The following is a 20,828-nucleotide window of genomic DNA, read 5'->3' as shown; positions in this document are numbered from 1 at the left end:
TCCTGACAGCAAGGAACGAGCAGCGACAGGCCTTTATGAATTCGCATTTAATCGCTGCTGTTATCAAAGTAAGAGTGACGTCCCTAAGCGGCCCATTTATGACATAAGAGTCTTTAGTGGCCATTAAGAGAGAGAGAGAGAGAGAGAGAGAGAGAGAGAGAGAGAGAGAGAGAGAGAGAGAGAGAGAGAGAGAGAGAGAGAGAGATGAATTTCTTTGTTTACATTCTCTGTGTGCGCTGGCCATTAGGTTACAAACTGCAGGAAGGGAGCAGCTCACTGACGCAGACTGAATGTGTGTGTGTGTGTGTGTGTGTGTGTGTGTGTGTGTGTGCTTGCTTGCTTTTCTTGCCGTTATGACACACACACACACACGCACACACACACACACACACTCTAAGGTCCTTTCACTGATAGCAACACCAGACTCATGGGTCAGCTGAATAAACTGATACGGAATATTTCATATTTCACCACGTTCTCTTCCTGCTACCTGATAACCCGAATCTTAATGAGTAATAAATAAGCAAAGGGAAGGTGCTGACTCCACGCATCTACGTACACAGTTGCTTGGTTATAATCGTTCCCTCACATTGTCTATTCTTGCCTCATTGCTGGTTCCACTCTACAGCACTTTCACTCCTGGGGAATTCTTTGGCCTAAACACCTATTACTTTTTAACACAAACGAATATTTATTTTCATTTTTCATTGTAATCTCTTAAATATTTTTATATCCTTGTAAGACAAAATATACCTCACATTCTCTCTTTCTTTCTGTGTGTGTGTGTGTGTGTGTGTGTGTGTGTGTGTGTGTGTGTGTGTGTGTGTCCATGCAAACATATTTTACAGAGCTCTGAGCGTTAATAAAGAAGGACCATGGCAATAAAAGGAGTAAATACTTTCAAATTAAATGTTCCTCTCACAAACTGGCAGCGTTGTATGACACAGTTCTTGCAGGAATAAAAATGCAACCAATGAGTCAAAAGAGAATAAAATGCTTCTATTCGTCGACAGTCAAAGAGAGACAGACAGTCACAAAGCGGCAGTTTCTATGACACAGATTACGTCAGATATTTATAACCATGTGTGTGTGTGTGTGTGTGTGTGTGTGTGTGTGTGTGTGTGTGTGTGTGCAGTACGCAGGTGTGTCGCAATACACGTGTACATACAGATGAAAACGACATGTAAACAGAAACCTGTCATTAAAACCATGAAGAGGGAGGATGAATGAAACAAGAACACACACACACACACACATGCACACACACACTACACTCATACCTCACTTCTTCCATCCATCCATAGCTCCATCTTTCTTTCCTTCCTTCCTTCCTTCCTTCCTTCCTTCCTTCTGTCCATCCTTCCCTCCATCCATCTTTCCTTCCTTCCTTCCTTCTTCCTCTCCTCATAACCACTAGGAATGAAGAAAGGAAAACCCCCCCCCCAAAAAAAAGAGGAAATGGAGGAGGAAAAAGGAGACAACACAGCTTAACAACTCAATCATCAATTTTCTGCCTTGCGTTCAGTGTTACATTTTTGTGCTGCATTTGTGTTGCGTGAAGGTACAGACGTGATGTGCACCGTCGCAGAGAAACGGTACATATAGGGTATTTAGCTGCGGTTTGCGGTACACAGGTGTTTATACGGTGCAGGTGGGTGAAGGGAATTACTGGGGTACATCCATGAGGACACACAGATCCACCCACCATCAAGGGAAGGAGAGAGTGGGAGTGAGTGCATGTGCTGGGAGATGTGCAGTAACGTGGGGCTCCTGTGAAGGTTGGCCCCACTCATACACACACTCTGGCTGTCCGAGTGGTGGTTATTCTTCTTTTTAGTGGTTGCATGCTTGTATTTTTTTATTTTTTTTTTGCTGTTAGTGCTACTGGTACTGCTATTATTTTTACTGCTACTGCTTCTATCACTTCTACTACTATTACTGTGACTGCTGTTACTACTGCTGCTGCTGCTAATGGCACTGTTGTTGTTAATATTTTTGTTTGTTGCTGCCATTATTGCAGTTGTTACTGTTGATATTACTATTATTTCTACTACTGCTACTTCTACTACTTATATTACTAACTAATTTCAATCTTCATTACTACTACTACTACTACTACTACTACTACTACTACTACTACTACTACTACTACTACTACCACCACTACTACTACTACTACTACTATTATAACTACTACTATTACAATTACTACTACTACTACTAGTACCACCACCACCACTTTACTAGCACTCTACCTCACCTTTCCGTCGCCTCCGACACGGACTGACCAATATCAAATTTTGCCGCCACGACTGACCTGGTTCTGTAGGGAGAGTTGAGGGCCCTCGGGAGGAGCAGCTCGGCTGTGGCGGCCTCCGAGCTGGTGACAGTGGAGCCCGGGTCGCGGCGGCTCCAATACACGCGGCTGGACTTGAAGCTCCGGCACTCACAGCTTCGAGAGTTGAGCTGAGTGTTGAGGGTGGTGGAGCGCCACGTCTGGGTCTGCTAAGGGACGGGAGAAAAAGGGACGGCTCTAGAGGACTGAAGGCGTGTTACATTATTGCTATTCTTATTACATATTCTTCAAGAGTGAAAGAATGAACGGCTCTTGATGAATGATTGCATATTACATCGTTCTTATCATTTATTTTTCTTACTACTAAGTTAAGTTGTTTGATGTCTGTTTGAAGGACTCGCTCTATATGACTGAAGGTATATTAAATCTCCATTCTTATTATTTATTCTTCTTCCTAAGCTATTTGGCTAATGGTTATTTGAAGGACCCGCTCTAGAGGACTCCATGCATATTATACTATTATTATATATTCTTCTGCCTCAGTTTATTTGTCTTGTGTCTGTTTTCTGCCCGTTTATTCCAAGGTATTCCAATACATTTTGCGATCCCATTTAAATGCATATATTTCATTGTTTTTATTATTATATCTTCTTCCTTGGCTAACGTGTGTTATGTCTGTTTGCTGTCCGTCTATTCCAGGGTATTCCAGTAAATCTTACTCTCTCATCTCTCCAGTTATTTCTCCCCTGCCTTCTTTTACCATTCTCAGGTATTTTGTTTTATCATACGTATATTCTTCCTGAGTTAAGTTCTGTAATGTTTGTTACTTGCTCGTCTGTCTCTATTCTAGGCCATCCCAGAAAAGTTTCTCATCTCATCTCTCTGCCCCTCAACTTTGTACGGCTTTGTTCAGTAATAGCTGTGTTGTGAACCTTTCCCTCTGCTAATATATGAGACCTTACCTATTATACTTTCCATACCACTGTTCCTTCTATTACAACCACACTATCCATTCAAGATCCCTTTGATATCTTTCTTGCGATGCGGCTGATCTGGTTACCAATGGCTTAAGTGATGAAGACTATCTCTTGATGAAGACTATCTCTGTGTCTGTACGTAGATGCGAATATATAAAGGAGACTAATGTTTATAATGTGTACAGATAAGTAAGATTTAGATCAGTGATTTAACTTGCAGCATGTCAAATGTACTTACCTAAGAGCCTGATACAATATACAAGGACAGTGGTGCGTTGATGAATATCGTAGATAAATTTGGCGGAAAAGGTTTAGAAGAATGATAAGATTTGCTCCATTCATTCCATCCCCCTTCAGTTTCCTCCCCACCGCCCCTCCACTTTACCGCTTCGCTCTTCCCTCCCTCCTCCTCCTCCTCCTCTCGCACTCTGGACCGAGAGAAAGAGAGAAAAGCGACGCGTGGAAATGGAAAACCAGTGAGAGGGAAATGGAAGGTGGGAGGGAGTGACTGGATATAAAGCGGTGATGAAGAGGGAAAAAAATAGAAAAAGGGAAGTATGCGTGTGACGAAAGGCGGGCATAACGAAAACAAAAACAAAGTGTAAATAGAGGAGACAGAGAAGGGGAGAGAACGACCAGAAGTAAAAAAAAAAAAAAAAAAGCTGGTGAGAATAACAATATAGAATTAAAATGTTGTTGAAGAGAAAACAATGCAAAATTAAAGTGAGTGTTTACAAGCAAAGGTTAGGTGAGATCGCCGAGCATATAAAGGTAAAACGAAAGAAAACCATCCACTCACACACGCACACACACAAAGAGCGAGAGAGAAAAAAAAAAAAAACATTCGTAATTAAAACTGAATATGCAATCTATTTTTTAATTAGAGAAAGGAGGGAATAGGAATATTGTTTAAAAATTAAGCTGAACAAAACAGTGAAGGGGAAAAATGTTGACACTAACGGGACGAAAAAAAAAAAAATGCAAATAAGTTATATGAAGATAAATAACCTAGTACATTTGAAACACGAAAGGAAAGAGAAGAGAGAAAAAAAAAACTAAGGAGCACAATGAAAGATGTAGCAAGAGGGGGGGGGAAGGCCATTGCTACGGGAACATAGAATAAAAACTGAGAGCTTTCCCGAATATAAAGTAAAAAATGGAAAAAGCTTGATTGAAATTAAGTCTCTCTCTCTCTTTATTGACAGTAAACATAAAAAGTGACAGGCTATAAAGTTAGACGTCTCTCTCTCTCTCTCTCTCTCTCTCTCTCTCTCTCTCTCTCTCTCTCTCTCTCTCTCTCTCTCTCTCTCTCTCTCACCATGGGCTGCTTCTTCTTGCAAAAGTTGAAGATGCCGTACACAATCGGGTTGACGCAGGAATTAAAGCAGGCAAAGATGAACAGTCCTTTCTTCACCTTCTCGTCCAGCAGCTCGGCGGCGGACCGGTCGAAGCAGAACCTGAGGGCGATGTGGAAGAAAGGCCCCTGTTTACAAAGGCTCTATTCTCTCACCACGACTGTTTTCAAATGCCACAAAATGACTAGTCCGATTACCAAAGAGTGTTATTCCTGCTAACAATGTAATTATCTTGTTTGATTAGTTACTAGAATCATAAAAAAACACTCTTAAAACTAGTGTAACTTCGCCTAAGGGTCTTTGAATGTCGCGGAGGTGTGGCCGCTGAAGTGTTTCGGGATATGATGCAAAGCCATAACGCGAACCCAAACGAGAAAAACATATATAGAAGTTACATATGTTAAGGTGCATTGGGGGCATAATTATGATAGATGCATGTATCGAGGGATCAAAGCAGAACCTGAGGACGTGACACGAAAAATATATCATGGTAAAGAAATGAAAATACTAAACACCAAGAGGAAAAGTTACAGTTGAGGTGTATTGGGGGCAGAATCATGATAGATACATGTATCAACCGATCAAAGCAGAACCAAAGGACGCGACATGAAAAGGAGTCATGGTAAGAAGTGAAAATAAGAAATGCAATGAGGAAAAGTTACAGAAGTTATAAAAGTAAGACAGAAACATCATTACTATAGCTACATACAATGACTGGTCGCCGTGGAATTTGCCAGATGAAGAAAGTCACGATAAATAACACGATAAAAAAACAGAAAAAGACGTTGGAAAAAAAATGGTTCTCGAATAACTGGTAGATAACTGGAATAAAGGTATTAATCACCTTATTAGTGGGTATCAATAGGGAGACTAACAGAAGATGAAACAAATTTATGGATGGGGATGGTAGGTGGAAAAAGATAGGTATGTTTTATGAAGGAACTGCCACATGATTTTTACCTGCTTCTCCTGTTTCCTTATGTTCCTGTGTTCTTAACCCTTTTACTCCTACTCCTTTTGGTAACATTCATAGCAGCATAAAGATATAGTTTGCATGGACAGATAGTGTAAAGAAAGAATAAAAGATTAATGTATATTCTGGGCTCCATAACTACTTAACGTACTTTAGTATAAGAACAAGCGTCTGAAAAGTTGCAAGGGATGATGGGAAAAACAATCTGTCAGGGAAAGGGTTAAGAAGACAAACAATAAATACGAATAAGTAAGTTACAAAAAAAAAAAAAAAAGGCAACATTAGACAAGTGTATTAATATCATAGGCTTGGTTCTCTCATAAGGGCGATTTCCGAGGAAGGAACTCATAGTAAAGAGAGAAGAGAGAAATCCTACCAGTTAAAAGCGTCACCATTACTGTCATCATCACTATTACAATTCCAAGCTTTTACTGTGAGTCCAATGCAAGGAAAAGCTCCACTAACAGATGGGTATGGAGGAAAGGCCCGTGTGTGTGTGTGTGTGTATGAGTGTGTGTGTGTGTGTGTGTGTGTCTGGTTGAATAATTATGAATCTAAACCTACATTTAATAATAGTAATTTTCTAGTTTTCTTGATCGTTCAGTAGAAAATCCTTTAGTAAGTCACTCTCTCTCTCTCTCTCTCTCTCTCTCTCTCTCTCTCTCTCTCTCTCTCTCTCTCTCTCTCTCTCTCTCTCTCTCTCTCTTACAGTTCATTCATATCAAGGTACGTGTTTACTATCTACCAATCAATCTGTCTGGTCTACTCCAACGTATCTTTTATATTCGTATATCTACAACTTCTGTATTTCTGACCAATAACAAATCGATCACACCTCAGAAAAGAAGGAAGGACAAAAGGCAGAAGCAAGGCAAGAGAAGATAAGAGGAAAAGGAGAAAGATGAGCAGGAGGAGAAGAAGAAGGAGGAGGAGGAGGAGGAGGAGGAAAAAGTGGAGGTAGAAGACAAGAGGGGATGAGAAGGGTAAGAGGATACCAGATAAAGATGAAGACTGTACATAATACAGCAAAGGAACCACTTATAGGGACGAGAGAAGAGTGAAAGTGAGGGAAGAGAAGACGATGCAAGGGGAGAGGGAAGTCGAAAAGAGGGGACCGGGAGAGAAAAGAAAAAATAAATTAAAAGAATGAAAGAGGTAAGAAGGAATCGAACAAGAAAGGAGGGATGGGAGAGAAAGAGAGAATAGGACAAAATACAAGAAAAGGAACTAGCAAATACAGACGACGAAAAGGAGAGAAGAGAACAATGATAAAAAAAAGAAAAGAGAAAGGAGAAAAAGGAGGGAACAAGAGAAAGGATAGTAAAGTGAGAGGACAGAAAAAAAATAGAAGGAGGAAGGATAAGGAAGAAAAGAACATGACGAATAGCAAAAAAAAAGAAAGAAAAAAGACCAAAGGAAGGAAAGAAGCGACACTCGAATTCTGAAGAATAAAAAATGAAAGAAGAGAAAAGGAAGTGAAGGATAAAAAAAAAATAAAACAGGAGAGTACTAGGAAGGAAGAAGAGACACAGATCACAAAAAAAAAGAAAAAAAAAAAGACAGAACGAGAAGGAAAGAGGAGAAACACACTCCATTAAATGTAGAGAAAAAAAAAAGAAGGGAGATAAGACAGACTACTCAACTTTCCAAAAAAAGAAAACGCAAGAGAGACTCAACTATTTTTAAAGGCGACTGCTGAGAACGCCAGTAAACCTACGCCTCCTCTACGCAAAACACACGTCACTGGAGCCGCCTTGTAATGACCAGGTATTTTCCTCTCGTGTTGCCGGTGAAATTAAGGAAAGGTTGCGTCCGCCGGCCTCTTGTCATCTCTCGTAACTAGACTTGAGGCTTCATTACTTGTTGTTAGTGCTAAGTTATTAGGGAGCTTTAACAGAAGATTAGACATATTTATAGATGGGAATGATAGGTGGAAATAGGTAGGTATGATTCATACAGGGAGTGCCACGTGTATGTCTGATGGATTCTTGCAGCTTCCCTTATTTCTTATGTTCTTATGTTCTAATGTAATACTCGTCTTTCACTTTTTCCTTTTTATTAGTGTAGTTTTTGCATTTGTGTATTATTTTCTGTGTATTTTTTGTTGTTACTATTACTTTCTCTCTTACTTCGTATATTCTTTTTAGATTTTTATGTATTATTTTGTATGGTATATTTATTTTATGTCGTTAGTATTACATGGAGCGTTTCTATGTTACTCTTTATATTTTTTTTTCTCTCTTTTCATTATTTGTTGTTATTATTGAAGTTTCCCTTTATTTTGTGATATTTTCGTTTCGTTTTACAGCTTTACAATTATTTCAGCTTTATATGTTAGATTTTCTATATTTCTATCTTCACTTGATATTCTAACTTTAATTTTCATTCCATATCCCTTTTCAGTCTTCAGTTTGTATATTTTTCACTAACCTCTGATTATTGATTAACGAATATTTTCCCAGTTTTCTATATTTCTTTCGTCTTGACCGGAAACTTTACCGGATTGCATATCATTACAAGATTTAATGCACTACTTACAACTTTCAGAGAGGAGCATCAAGACAATAGAGGAAATAAATTGGCTTCGCTCTCTCTCTGTTCTCCTCCCACTTTCTTTTCGGGAACGGCATCTGAAAATTTTTGTATCTCTCCCCCCCTTCTTTTTCCCTTGGCTGATCTCCGTGATGCATAATAAAACTTTCTTGAGGATGTAGATTTAATGTGATGTGTATTTTATAGATTAAATTGATTTCTTGTCAGTTGTTTTAGTTCTCTTTAGGGACTGGCACCTACAGAAAACATTTTTTTTTATTTATGTAAGAGGGACACTGGCCAAGGACAACAAAAATCCAATAAAAAAAAAGCCCACTGAGATGCTAGTCTATTTCCCCTCTTGCATAAAAAGAAAGGAACTAAAAACCAAACATCACAATAGCATTAATTTTTTCAGAGATCGATTTAATTATATTCTTGATACCATTACAAGACTGCATTAAGCTTAAGAACATAACATAAGAAAATAAGGGAAGCTGCAAAAAGCCATCAGGCCTACACGTAGCAGTCAAACATTACCCGCTTAAAAAAAAAAACTGTCCGGAATTATATTAAGAAATTCCTCTATTTCACTGTTACCCACCATCAGGTTCCAATCAATATTCTTAAAATGAAAATTTCCTACCACACACACCTGACTATATCTGCCTGCTCTATATGTCTCCTGCCATGGTGAGCTGCTAGCTTCCTTTATAGTATTCTGTCTCCTGCACACTAATCCTGTATTATTAATTGCTATCCTTCCTTAATATCAACGCATCTCGACTTTGTTTTGCCATCTGTTTTTAAGGTACTGTAATGTATTCCTAACATAAAGCGCGACACCTCCTCTTTTATCCTCTCTGTCTTTATAAAATGATGCATAACCATCCATCTGAAACTCTGGATGAAATACTTATCCTGACACATCTAACCAAGTTTCTGTTAAAGCAATGATATAAAATTTTCTACAAACGCGTCAAGTTGATATTTGTCATAAAGGAGTTACACATCGCCTCTAGTCCTCCACCACCACTGCATCTCTATTTACTATGCATTTGACGAATTATTCAATAGACGATTTAATGAAGCTTGGAAATTGCATGGAGAATTGAAAGACTAACATTACACTGAAGCCACTATCGCTATACTCTTTGTTGAGAGAGAGAGAGAGAGAGAGAGAGAGAGAGAGAGAGAGAGAGAGAGAGAGAGAGAGAGAGAGAGAGAGAGAGAGAGAGAGAGAGAGAGAGAGAGAGAGAGAGAGAGAGAGAGAGAGAATGAGTATAACAAGGTCACGTCAAACTGTTTTGCATAATGCTTTAGAGGGGGAGGTCACGCAGGAAGACACTGATTCGGTGAGAGAGAGAGAGAGAGAGAGAGAGAGAGAGAGAGAGAGAGAGAGAGAGAGAGAGAGAGAGAGAGAGAGAGAGAGAGAGAGAGAGAGAGAGAGAGAGAGAGAGAGAGAGAGAGAGAGAGAGAGAGAGAGAGAGAGAGAGAGAGAGAGAGAGAGAGAGAGAGAGAGAGAGAGAGAGAGAGAGAGAGAGAGAGAGAGAGAGAGAGAGAGAGAGAGTCTAAAATTATGATAAAACTGATTCTGTGGTATTAAAATGAACAGGGAGGGAGATGAAAACAACAGGGAGGCGCAGATTCGTGGCCTGGCTGGTGTTCCGTGAAAAGTGAACCCGCTTGCAATATGGGTAAGATAATTAAACCAGAGTAGCATAATAAAATCTGCCTACCACCCTTCCTCCCTGCCTCCCTGCCTCATCGCTGCACACCACTCTCCCCGCTGCGCCCCCAGTACCTCGTCAGGGTGTAATTAGCGGTATTTTTTAACGTCCTCCCCCTTACCTCGCTTCCACACAGCCTTGCAGGGTTACGGAGGTCGTTGGGTCAAGGCTATGTACTGTTCCACATCCGCAAACATTTTCTTCTCTCCTTGGGACTATTTCCAAACTCCTTAGGTGGTTATTTGGGTGGGCTGCTTTCTTATGAGTGTTTTACCAGTCAGTGATGCAGAATCTTTGTTTATATATAATTAGAAGGTTGAAAATATTTTGAAAACTTTAATAACTTCCACGACAGATTCTTAAAATAGTCGGGATAAGACATTGGATTGTGAGAGGACAATGAATAAGGAGCAAGGTTACGTCAAAAAGAATAAAACTTTGTGACTGAGCAGCTTTGGTCTGAAGGCTTGTCACGTGAAGAAAGAAGACTGAGTAATGGCGGAGAGCCGAACCGAGAGAAGGCAAATATAAGTCCCATAAAAAAAGGAGTAACAAAATGAACCACGTCAATTTGTCTCCTTTCTTGCAGGATTCCAAATCAAAAGAAGATGCCAGTGAGGAATTCGTTTTTGCTGTGCTGCGTTATGTTGTTTGGTGTTGCGGAAATCTTGTATTTGTGAAGGCATTCCTTGTTGCCAAATTTAACTGCTGTTTTTTTACTGTTTGTCTGTGTCTCTTTCTTTATTTTCTTTTCTCTCATCTGGTTCTCAGTCTATTACTTGCCCCTAGAATGTAAGCACTCGTATGGCAGGCATGAGGCACAAGCTTTACTAAATAAATTTATTGAAGCCGCTAGAGATCTTCAGTCTTGTCAAGCACCCAACACCATAACCGGCAAAAAAAAAAAAGAAAAAAAAAATGTGCAGTGTATCGCCTATCAGGAAAGTCTTTTCTTTAACATCTTTTTCCTATTCTGGTAATCTTTTCCTACCTCCTTCACTTATACAAAAAAAAAAAAAAAAGAAGAAGTCAAGTCCATAATCAGCCGGAATTTTGGGTCTTCGTGTGCTAGGAGTATACCATCATAAGCCGATGATGTCTATTTTTTAACGAGAATTTTATCTTTCTATCATAACACTGGCGCAGCACAGTTTCCAGAGTCCAGGCGTCTAGCGGTATCTTCCAACTTTCCGCTTCATTACTGGCTGATAACTTTGCTGTTTAGTTTCGGGAGACACACACACACACACACACACACACACACACACACACACACACGTGGTCTGAATGTCCTGTTGGCCTTTTGGCATCCACCCACAGGGAGGGCGCAGGCAGGGAGAGTCAAGGCGTCCTCTGAAGTGGCTTTATCTTACGCAAACTGGAGACAGAATTCCACTGTATCTCTCTTTTCCAAGTGCTAAGAAAAGTGTTAGTGATTTTCTCTCTCTCTCTCTCTCTCTCTCTCTCTCTCTCTCTCTCTCTCTCTCTCTCTCTCTCTCTCTCTCTCTCTCTCTCTCTCTAGGCAAGGGAGAGATCCTTCCATTTGTTCTTCTTTCTCTACCAAATTGTTGTAAATAGATCGGTAGATACCTCAGTATATAACAACTTTCCTACAATCAGTTTTCATGTATTTCTCTCTCTCTCTCTCTCTCTCTCTCTCTCTCTCTCTCTCTCTCTCTCTCTCTCTCTCTCTCTCTCTCCATTTTCATAACCCCGGCCACTTTTTTGACATGACGGAAAAATAATGATATACGGGAAACTTTTGAGCACTGAACGTGACCAGCGAGGGACAGAAGGACAGAGAGAGGGGGAGAGGGAGGGAAGGGCTGGCGGGACTCGGGGTGTGCTGTATAGTAAGGTCTTGTTTCTTCTCTCATTCTTGTCCCCTGCCATTCTTGACACGTTTCTCCAAAGCGCAAAGAATGCCTCGCACGCTGGGCCCAATAATAGTACTTGTAGAAGGAGAAGAAGAAGAAGAAGAAGAAGAAGAAGAAGAAGAAGAAGAAGAAGAAGAAGAAGAAGAAGAAGAAGAAGAAGAAGAAGAAGAAGAAGAAGAAGAAGAAGAAGAAGAAGAAGAAGAAGAAGAAGAAGAAGAAGAAGAAGAAGAAGAAGAAGAAGAAGAAGAAGAAGAAGAAGAAGAAGAAGAAGAAGAAGAAGAAGAAGAAGAAGAAGAAGAAGAAGAAGAAGAAGAAGAAGAAGAAGAAGAAGAAGAAGAAGAAGAAGAAGAAGAAGAAGAAGAAGAAGAAGAAGAAGAAGAAGAAGAAGAAGAAGAAGAAGAAGAAGAAGAAGAAAGAAAAAGAAGAAAAAAGAAAAAAATAAGAAGAGGAAAAGAAGAAAAAGAGAAGAAGAAGAAGAAGAAGAAGAAGAAGAAAAAGAAGAAGAAGAAGACCTTAACAATGTAACATATTCTAAAACACATCTACCCACAACTCCACTACTTTCAAAAGGATCACGTTGAAGTTACAAGGAATTTTAAAGATGATTTTATGGTTCTAGTGACAAAATAATAAGACTCTTCATTAGTAACAGGAGAAACGCTCTTGAGAACCCGACTAAGCATCTCTGTGGCCTTGGAAAACAGTCGTGGTGAGAGAACAAAGCGTTTCTGAATACAATATCCCAACACTACATGCGTCACCGCCTCAATAAGTGCCACCACCATCACCACCACTGCCACCACCACCACCACCACCACATTGACTAGGAGCGTAAAATAATGGAGTGATATATTTTCGTCTAAAATAAAAGAGGAAGGATAAAAATAATGTCGGTCAAATTTTTCTTCGTCAAGTAGGAAGTTTTTTTTTTTTTTCTCTCTGTAAGCGCGGCGTCGTTAAAAACTCGTAAAGCTGGTGTAAAGAAGGACGCGACTGATCTTTTTTTTTATAAGTTTTTAGGTGGTAAGGAAGGAAATGAAGTGGATTTTAGCCTATTTGTGTGTAGAAGATGGTTATTGATTGTTATTATTATTATCATTATTATTATTATTATTATTATTATTATTATTATTAGTAGTAGTAGTAGTAGTAGTAGTATTGTTGATGTTATTTTCTTGTTCTTGTTCTTGCTTCTTCTTCTTCTTCTTCTTCTTCTTCTTCTTCTTCTTCTTCTTCTTCTTCTTATTATTATTATTATTACCATTATTATCATTATTATTATTATTATTATTATTATTATTATTATTATTATTATTATTATTATCATTATTATTATCATCATCATTATCAACCAAGTCTTGTAAAATAGGACGAGAGAGAGAGAGAGAGAGAGAGGAGAGAGAGAGAGAGAGAGAGAGAGAGAGAGAGAGAGAGAGAGAGAAAGGAAGAAAGAAAGAAAAAAAAAAAGAAAGAGCGAGCGAGCGAGCGAGCCATACAGACAGACCGACAGACAGAAAGCGTCGAACCACACCCTCGTACCTTCCGTCAGCGGCTGGTACGTGAAGTCCTGGGTATAATTGGGTGCAGGAGACGGCAGCGATGGTGGCAGAGGACGGGAAGCAGAGTGGTAATAAACCTTACTTAGGCTTCCGTGAGCATATCTTTACGAGGCCAAAGATGAAAAGGGTTTGTGTAGTAACTCATATGTGACGTGTGGATGTAGCGATAAGAATATGACACCAATAGTACAAGTGAGGACATGCTAGGGTGGCGGTGATGGCGTGTAATATCTTAAGTTCATAAGTTGGAGGTGCAGGCAATAACAGTACACTTGGCTATGTAGGAGGTAGAGTTGGAAAGAGACCAGTGGGAAGAACAAAGAAGGTCTCGAGACAATGGATAGTATTCTGAAACACTTCTGCGCCACACATCGACTACTTTCAAAAGGCTCTAATTGAAGTTATACGGGTTTTAAGGTGTTTTTACAATGCCAGTGACGTTTTAACAACATTTCTACATTATTAACAGGAGAAACCCCCTTGAGAACACGGCTAATTATCTCTGCGGGCTCTGTGATGAGAGGGGAAAGAGTTTCTGAACATGAGTCAAGCACTTATATACTTGAACCATTCATATCTTTACCAAGACACCATTTTATGTACTTTTTATCTATCCACTTATCTATTCATCGACCTGTGTGGAGGAATGTACTGCACTATCACCTATTGGAACTACTTTATATGAGACAAACTACTGATTATTTACTATCCTCTCACACCAGTCCACCTTCCGACACTTACTACCTTCCCCTCACCAAAAAACACCTAACACGGCTTGATATGAGAGACCACAGACCCACAACTAATTCCCTAATACCCACCCATATCAACCCTCCCTTCTGATACTACTGCCTCCATCACCTTAACAAAAACACCATACATAGACGCATTACTCACCACAGACTGATGACGACGTAGGGAGTCCAGCAGATGAAGAAGGCGAGGACGATACTGACGGTCATCTTGATGGTCCTGGCGCGAGCTCTGCCCAGGTAGCCGAGACTGGAGCGCCGAATTGTGGAGTCTGTGGCGGGGAGATGTGCGTGTGTGAGGTGCTGCGTTAGGGGACAGTGGTGGAGAGGATAGGAGAAAAGAGGAGAGGAGAGGATAGGAGAGGGCAGGAAAGAAGAGGACAGGACAGGAAAGGAGAGAAAAAGGATGGAGAGAGAATTGAGAGGACATTAAATTGAAGGAAGAGGAAGGAAAGAAGGACAGGGAGACGTAATGAAGAGAGATGATGACAAATATGAATGATGGAAAAGGAAAGTATAAAGGAGCAAGAGAAAAAGAAAGATAACGAATGAGAGAGAGAGAGAGAGAGAGAGAGAGAGAGAGTCACTAATACTTCCTAGAATATTCAGGAAAGAGAAATACGTTGAAAATTGCTTTTCAGTTTGCAAAATACACACACAAATGAAAAAATAGTAAAACAACAAATAAAAAAGAGAGATCTCCTTACATGTATCAAATTGAACACTTCACCTATAATATTCACTATAAAATGTTGTTGCTGCGAATATTTTCAGTTAAGAGCCGCCAATGATCTCCCAAAGTGCGCATTACCTTTATTTTCTCCAACAATCGCGTTACATGCAACATTTTATCTTACCGCCAATCACTGCCATTAACGAGGCGCTGCAGCTCAATTAATTCGTTCTTTCTCCGCTTATTTTCCTTGAATTTCATGCGATTTCAATTAACTCTGAATTTTGTAATGTGCAAAGTGATTCTGATGAGTTTTACGTTTCTAGGGATATTTAGCTTTCCAATGTTGTGCAGGAGCGACAAAGTGAACAGAAAACGGATGTGAAGCGTCTATTCTTACACTTTTCTTGGTTATTTTCACGTAAGCGTTTGGTAATACATCCACAGGAGCTCCTTTCTTGTTGCACTATTAACCCTTTCACAGCATTAAAAGTAATACATGAAATCCTAATAAACACCTACAAAAAGAAAAAAAAAAGTAAAAAAGAATGGATTATGCAATTTCTAGGCAGTACAATATTTGAAAGTATAACTGTCTCAGAGTGGTTAGTGATTAAGGAAAGGTGTGGCAAATAGCAATGAAATGGTTAAAGCTGGGTAATAGTTCATTCTGTTTGCCATGCGACACTTCAGGAATAAATAGGCAGGCAGACCATTTTAATTTTCTAATAACCATAATCATGACGTTTTGCTTTCTGGCTTGTATTGATTTGGTCATCATAATATCAATACTTTTCCCTTAGTTATAGGAACACACGCAACATTTTACCAGTTTCTTAAGTCTTTCATGGCTTTCATTGATAAACTCGGGTATTTATTGCATGTTTGTTTTTTTTCCTCTTTTTTTTTTTTACGACCTCAGATCTTTCACGAGGGCAACAGCGCCATCTTCAGAACCAAGGGCTTCTTTTTTTTGTGGGGAAAGTCATCTACATACCTTTTTTTTAGAGCAAACAACTTATTCGCTTTCCTTTCCCATTATGCGCCCTCTACACAAACAAAAAATCTTAGATACTTAATACAAATACCACTGACACATTTTCTCTTCTCATCCTTTTTTTTTTTTTTTCATTTGATGACACAATGTATTTTCAGAACTCAAAAAAAAGCTACCTTCTGTGAATCAGCAGGCCTTTTGCAGTCTCTTTATTCTCCTAATTTCAATCTCACTGTATCCCTATTATGTGAGAAGAACCAAACTGTATTGTTCCTCGCTCTGTTCTTAATTACAAGTATAATACACACCAGACACACACAGCTTCCTCCTTCCTGTTTTCTCTCTACCACAGTGATTCTATTCTCTTGCCGCTCTACGAAATTAATTAGTAGCCTTCTTGTCTCGTACTGTCTTCCGCTAATTGTGTTTTTCCTCAAACGTAGCGACCTTCTGGGATACTAGTGAGGGGGAGGAGTGAAGGAGGGAGGAAGAAAGGTGGGAAGACAAGAAGGAGGGAAGGAGGAAGAGAGGAGAGGAGAGGAGAGAGAGAAGGGAACAAACGAGGGAAGGAATAAGGGAAGGGACGCAGAGAAATACACTACACACCCCATCCCTTTGGTAACCTGAGCTACACATTAACTGTCTATTTGCATCTGTAAGCAGACTGACGCGTTGGCGGGTCGAGAAAGAGAGTCGCTTCACACATACACTTTGAAGCGACATTATCCTTGTGATCTATAATGAAGGCTTAAATGTTCCTCTCTCTCCTCTCTCAAGTCTTAATCGTGAAGGTTTGATATCCTCGCAAAATCTCACTCATGTAATAGTGTTAAATTCAAGGCAGTGAGTTCTAAATACATACTAGTTTATGTGGTAATCTGATGCTGCTCTTGTGTGGAATGCCGGTCATGGTAAGTGGAAAATTACAGAAAGGTGGACACACGGCGGAGAAACACAAGCTAGCCTCGAGTATACCAGAGAGAGGGAGTTAAAGAGTGAATCATAAATAGTAAGTTTCCCCGCACTTTAATTTCCCCTGACGAATATTTCATTCACTTTATCTCCCTCTCGCAAGAAAGAAAAACTTCCTATGATGAAATTAGGTTACGTTGTCTAGGGTGGAATTTATTATGTGAAATTAATTTGGGTGGAGTCTTCAATGGGGGGATCTTCAGTGAATGGAATTATCACAGAAGCGCAAGGAATATGAACCAGCAAACCATCTCGAAGAGCTTTAAAACTTACAAACAAGGATGATATGAAAACTAAGACAGACAACAGGAAATCAGCAGCTGGCAGAAGTATTCACTTAGTAACCACGCAGTCCTATTAGCACCTCAAAATTATGAAATATTACCTAAGCCTCACAGTAACAATCCTAATCATTACTCCACTAGGATGTTTTGAAGAGGTCCGATAACCATAACATATCAATCTAGACCTTTCTTTCATGTTTTTGTATTTCCTCCTGCTTTCGACTTGAACTGATCTATACAGCCTCAACGAAGCCTCGCTGTGATAACTTGACAATCGACCCTAAGATGAGGTATTCAACAGGTCCAGTAACCACGATGAAACAATAAGGATCATACAGCAATCCGGAACTCTATACATGTTTCTGTGTTTCCTCTTTCTTATGACTTGAACAGTTTCAGAAGAGGAGCATCGAGATATCTCAAAAAACTAAATTAGATGACTCGTTCGACTCTCCTTTCATTTATTTTTAGTAACCGTGTTTTTTTTTTGTGCTTTTTAACTTGCCTCCTTGACATGAAAATAAAGAAATAGTTACTACTTCAAAGCGAACCATTTCAAGGCTCTAATAACCGCAACACTACAATACAGTCACTTAATCATCACTGTAACAATTGTCCTGAATGAAACAACACAATACTTCCCCTCACTAAGTAACCTCTGTGTCTGACCTAACATTTCTTCTCACTTAACCATAAGGCCACAAGGAACATTCACCTTCACGCCACAGGGAAGGATGACCCACTGAGCGCTTCCCTCTCGCCCCCTACCGTGAGTTATAATGGAATCTCTCAGCAGTATCGAAAAACATGATTATTAGGTGAAAGTCTCGAGTGCAGATGTAAACATTTAGAGCGAGCGGCGGGGTTCTGGCGAGGCTCAGCTAGGTCTTCTGGCAAGCTTGGATAAAAGAGTGGTCATGATTTTGAATGGTGGCTCATGGCTGTACAAGGTCGTGGCAGTGGAGGACCAGAAGCACAAAGGAACATAAAAAAGAGCAAAACAGATATCTTGGTTCTTACGTAGATGTAGAAATGGAGTAACAATGTAGTTGGAGGAGGAGGAGGAGGAGGAGGAGGAGGAGGAAGAAAAGTAAAGACAGTGCTAGACCTATTATTATTATTTTTTTTTTTTTATGGGGAAAACAAGGAGGAGGGAGAGAAGTAGGAGGAAAAAAAAACAACAACAACAATAACAACAACAACAACGATGCCGACGATAATAAGACGATAAGGAGGATAAGGCCAAGGAATATGAGAAGGAAGGCAGCGACGAGGAGGAGGAGGAGGAAGTAGTTGACAATTAACCTGGTGGCGCCTCTCACAGTCCCGCCACGCCCCGCTCGCCGCTCGCTCGCATAGTAATGACATTTTACGGCAATATGAAGACAAGGATGAGGTTGATATTGGGTTAACGGTGTGTGCGTGTGTGTGTGTGTGTGTGTGTGTGTGTGTGTGTGTGTGTGTGTGTGTGTGTGTGTGTGTGTGTGTGTGTGTGTCGGTGGGTTAGTGTGTCATGATATATTTCAGTCTATGCATTACATTATTATTATTTATTCTTTCTGTCTTCATATCAGAGGTGCAATCTCCTCCATTCTTTATGTAAGGGAAGTGTTAAGAAGTCAGTTAATCCGCCACGCCGCCTGCACACCTCATATTTTAAAGGTAACAATATTAACTTTCATAAAACTCTACCATTTAATGTCGCGATCGTGCAGACTCAAAGTTAGAAAGGATCAAACACTAATAAGGACATATTAGAAATTGTTATTAATTTTTATGAGGTCTTGTGAAAAATATCTTACGAGCATCATAACGCGATTAATATATTTTTATCAAAGCGTGCATTATTTGCTTGTAAAGAAACTTACGCCATCAAACTCCGGCGCGAAAAAACTTCCTTGCTCTAATAAAGTTTGGGGCAAATATGTTCTTTTTGCCCATTAAAGGCTCTCTGAGGAAAACTGGAGGCGACAGTGACGGAGCGCGGCAGAGACTCAAGGGCCGCAACAACACAATTAATGTTATATCACCGATTAAGTCTCAGTCTTCAGAACCAAATATATCTAAAAAAAAAAATGACCTTGGGCATTCTTATTATGTTTTCTATCTCCCTCTCTCAAGAACACCACTTAAGACCGAGGGAAGGGTATGTGTAGACCAAGAAGGCAATAAGTGTAGGAAGCTACTCTGCTTAGGATCACGAATATATTTACAGATAGGGAGGCAAATACTGACAGATACAAATGAGAGTCCTCGGCAGCAACGTAAACACACTTTCTGTAATATATCAGTTCATGCATTGCGCTGCCACCGAGGGTCCAAATAAGCACCGAGCAGGAAAACATACCACAGGAAATAAAAACTTTCCCTCTTCTTCCTCGCTTCCAAGAGACATCCCTAACTGCACCTGAACTAAGCGTGCAAACTCCTCTCGCCACCTGCGCTGCTTTCAGGTCCGAGATAGGTAGTTAACATAAAGGTCGTCTTCTTTTTCTCCTTTCACCTTTCCCCTAGCGACCCAAGGTGGTGCCATGTACTAGTCTACTCCATTTGTTTCTGTTCCTTGCATCTTCCTCTGTGTCTCCCATTCTTTGCTGGTAAAAAAACATAAATAGCTGTATTTTCAAATGTTTCGACGCCTTGTCTCGATTAATTTTAACTGAGTGAAGTTGAAGTTATTTGTGTTTTCAAGGACGTCTCCATTGTTCTAGTGACAGTTTAACAAGAATACTGCACTAACAGTGGCGAAATTTCAACAGATTGTGGTGAAAGTTACTGGAGGTTTCAAAGATTTAATTGCTTTAGTAATAGTTTAACGAAAATTTTGCATTACTAACGTGAAGAGAAACACCCATGATAACCCGACTAATTATCTGTATCGTCTCTGAAAATATTACTTGTGAAAGGACGAATTGTTTAAGAGTGCAGCTCATATGCTAATAAGATTTTAGATAACCTATTGCCACTTGCAAAGTAAAATAAAGACTGAAGTGAAGGGAACCAATCCGAGAAGAGTTTACAGAGTCTGGGGCGGAGGTCAGACGGTGTGAGCAAGTTAAGATCCCGGAGGAGAAAAGAAGGGAAGGTTACTCTACAATTGTCTGTTTCTTCTTATGTACAATATATACAAACGCAAAAGGTGGTAAGAAAAGAGGCTGTAATATAAGTAACATAATATTCTCTTACACTTCGACTACAGAATACTTGTAGTTAAAATTTCAGAACTTTACTAAGTTTCCTTGCCATTTTTTCCACTTATGTTTCTCGTTTTTATCCAATTTCAAACACTGAAACAACGAACCACCGAGCAACATTAAAAAATACGTGTTATATACTTATATTATACACGAGAAGGCAAAGAGGTGAGGGCACAGAAAGATAGCTAGATAGATAGATAGATAGATACTCGTATATGGATAGATATACGGATATTTTATTGACTAAAAGACATAGGCTTCAGCATAATTCCAGTAACTAGCATAGTCCAACAAATCGCGGTTACACTACACACACACACACACACACACACACACACACTTCTAATATATAAATGCCTTCTCCATATACCTTGATACGACTCAGTTAGTTACCGAGTTTTCTTTTTTTTTTTCGGCAATTTCTCTCGAAAAACAGAGTGGCCAATATTGTCCTGCTAATGGGACACTGTAACACCTGCTGCCGCCACTACATCACCAGGCGGAGGGGCTCTCTCTCTCTCTCTCTCTCTCTCTCTCTCTCTCGCGCGCGCGCGCGCGCAAACCATCCCCAACAACACATTTTCAGACGTTTCCGAGAAGTTTCCCGCCACCGGATCCATGCACGTGATTCGCCGCCACGAATCACGAACCAGT

General features: G+C 39.9%; 1 protein-coding gene across 5 annotated transcripts in view; it reads right to left on the bottom strand.

Annotated features, from left to right (window-relative positions):
- The window catches only part of LOC135100577 (adipokinetic hormone/corazonin-related peptide receptor variant I-like), a 382,588-nt gene that overhangs the window by 34,288 nt on the left and 327,472 nt on the right, over window positions 1-20,828 (bottom strand). For all 5 annotated transcript variants that reach the window (XM_064003596.1, XM_064003594.1, XM_064003598.1 and 2 more), the window contains 3 exons: window positions 14,197-14,323; window positions 4,592-4,730; window positions 2,318-2,505 (listed from right to left, as the gene is read on the bottom strand). In XM_064003596.1, the coding sequence (XP_063859666.1) occupies window positions 2,318-2,505; window positions 4,592-4,730; window positions 14,197-14,323 (454 nt within the window). The remainder of the gene's footprint in view (window positions 1-2,317; window positions 2,506-4,591; window positions 4,731-14,196; window positions 14,324-20,828) is intronic.

The sequence above is a fragment of the Scylla paramamosain genome, chromosome 5, assembly GCF_035594125.1.
Source record: "Scylla paramamosain isolate STU-SP2022 chromosome 5, ASM3559412v1, whole genome shotgun sequence".
Classification (NCBI taxonomy): domain Eukaryota; kingdom Metazoa; phylum Arthropoda; class Malacostraca; order Decapoda; family Portunidae; genus Scylla; species Scylla paramamosain.
This window is presented reverse-complemented; position numbering and strand designations above follow the sequence as displayed.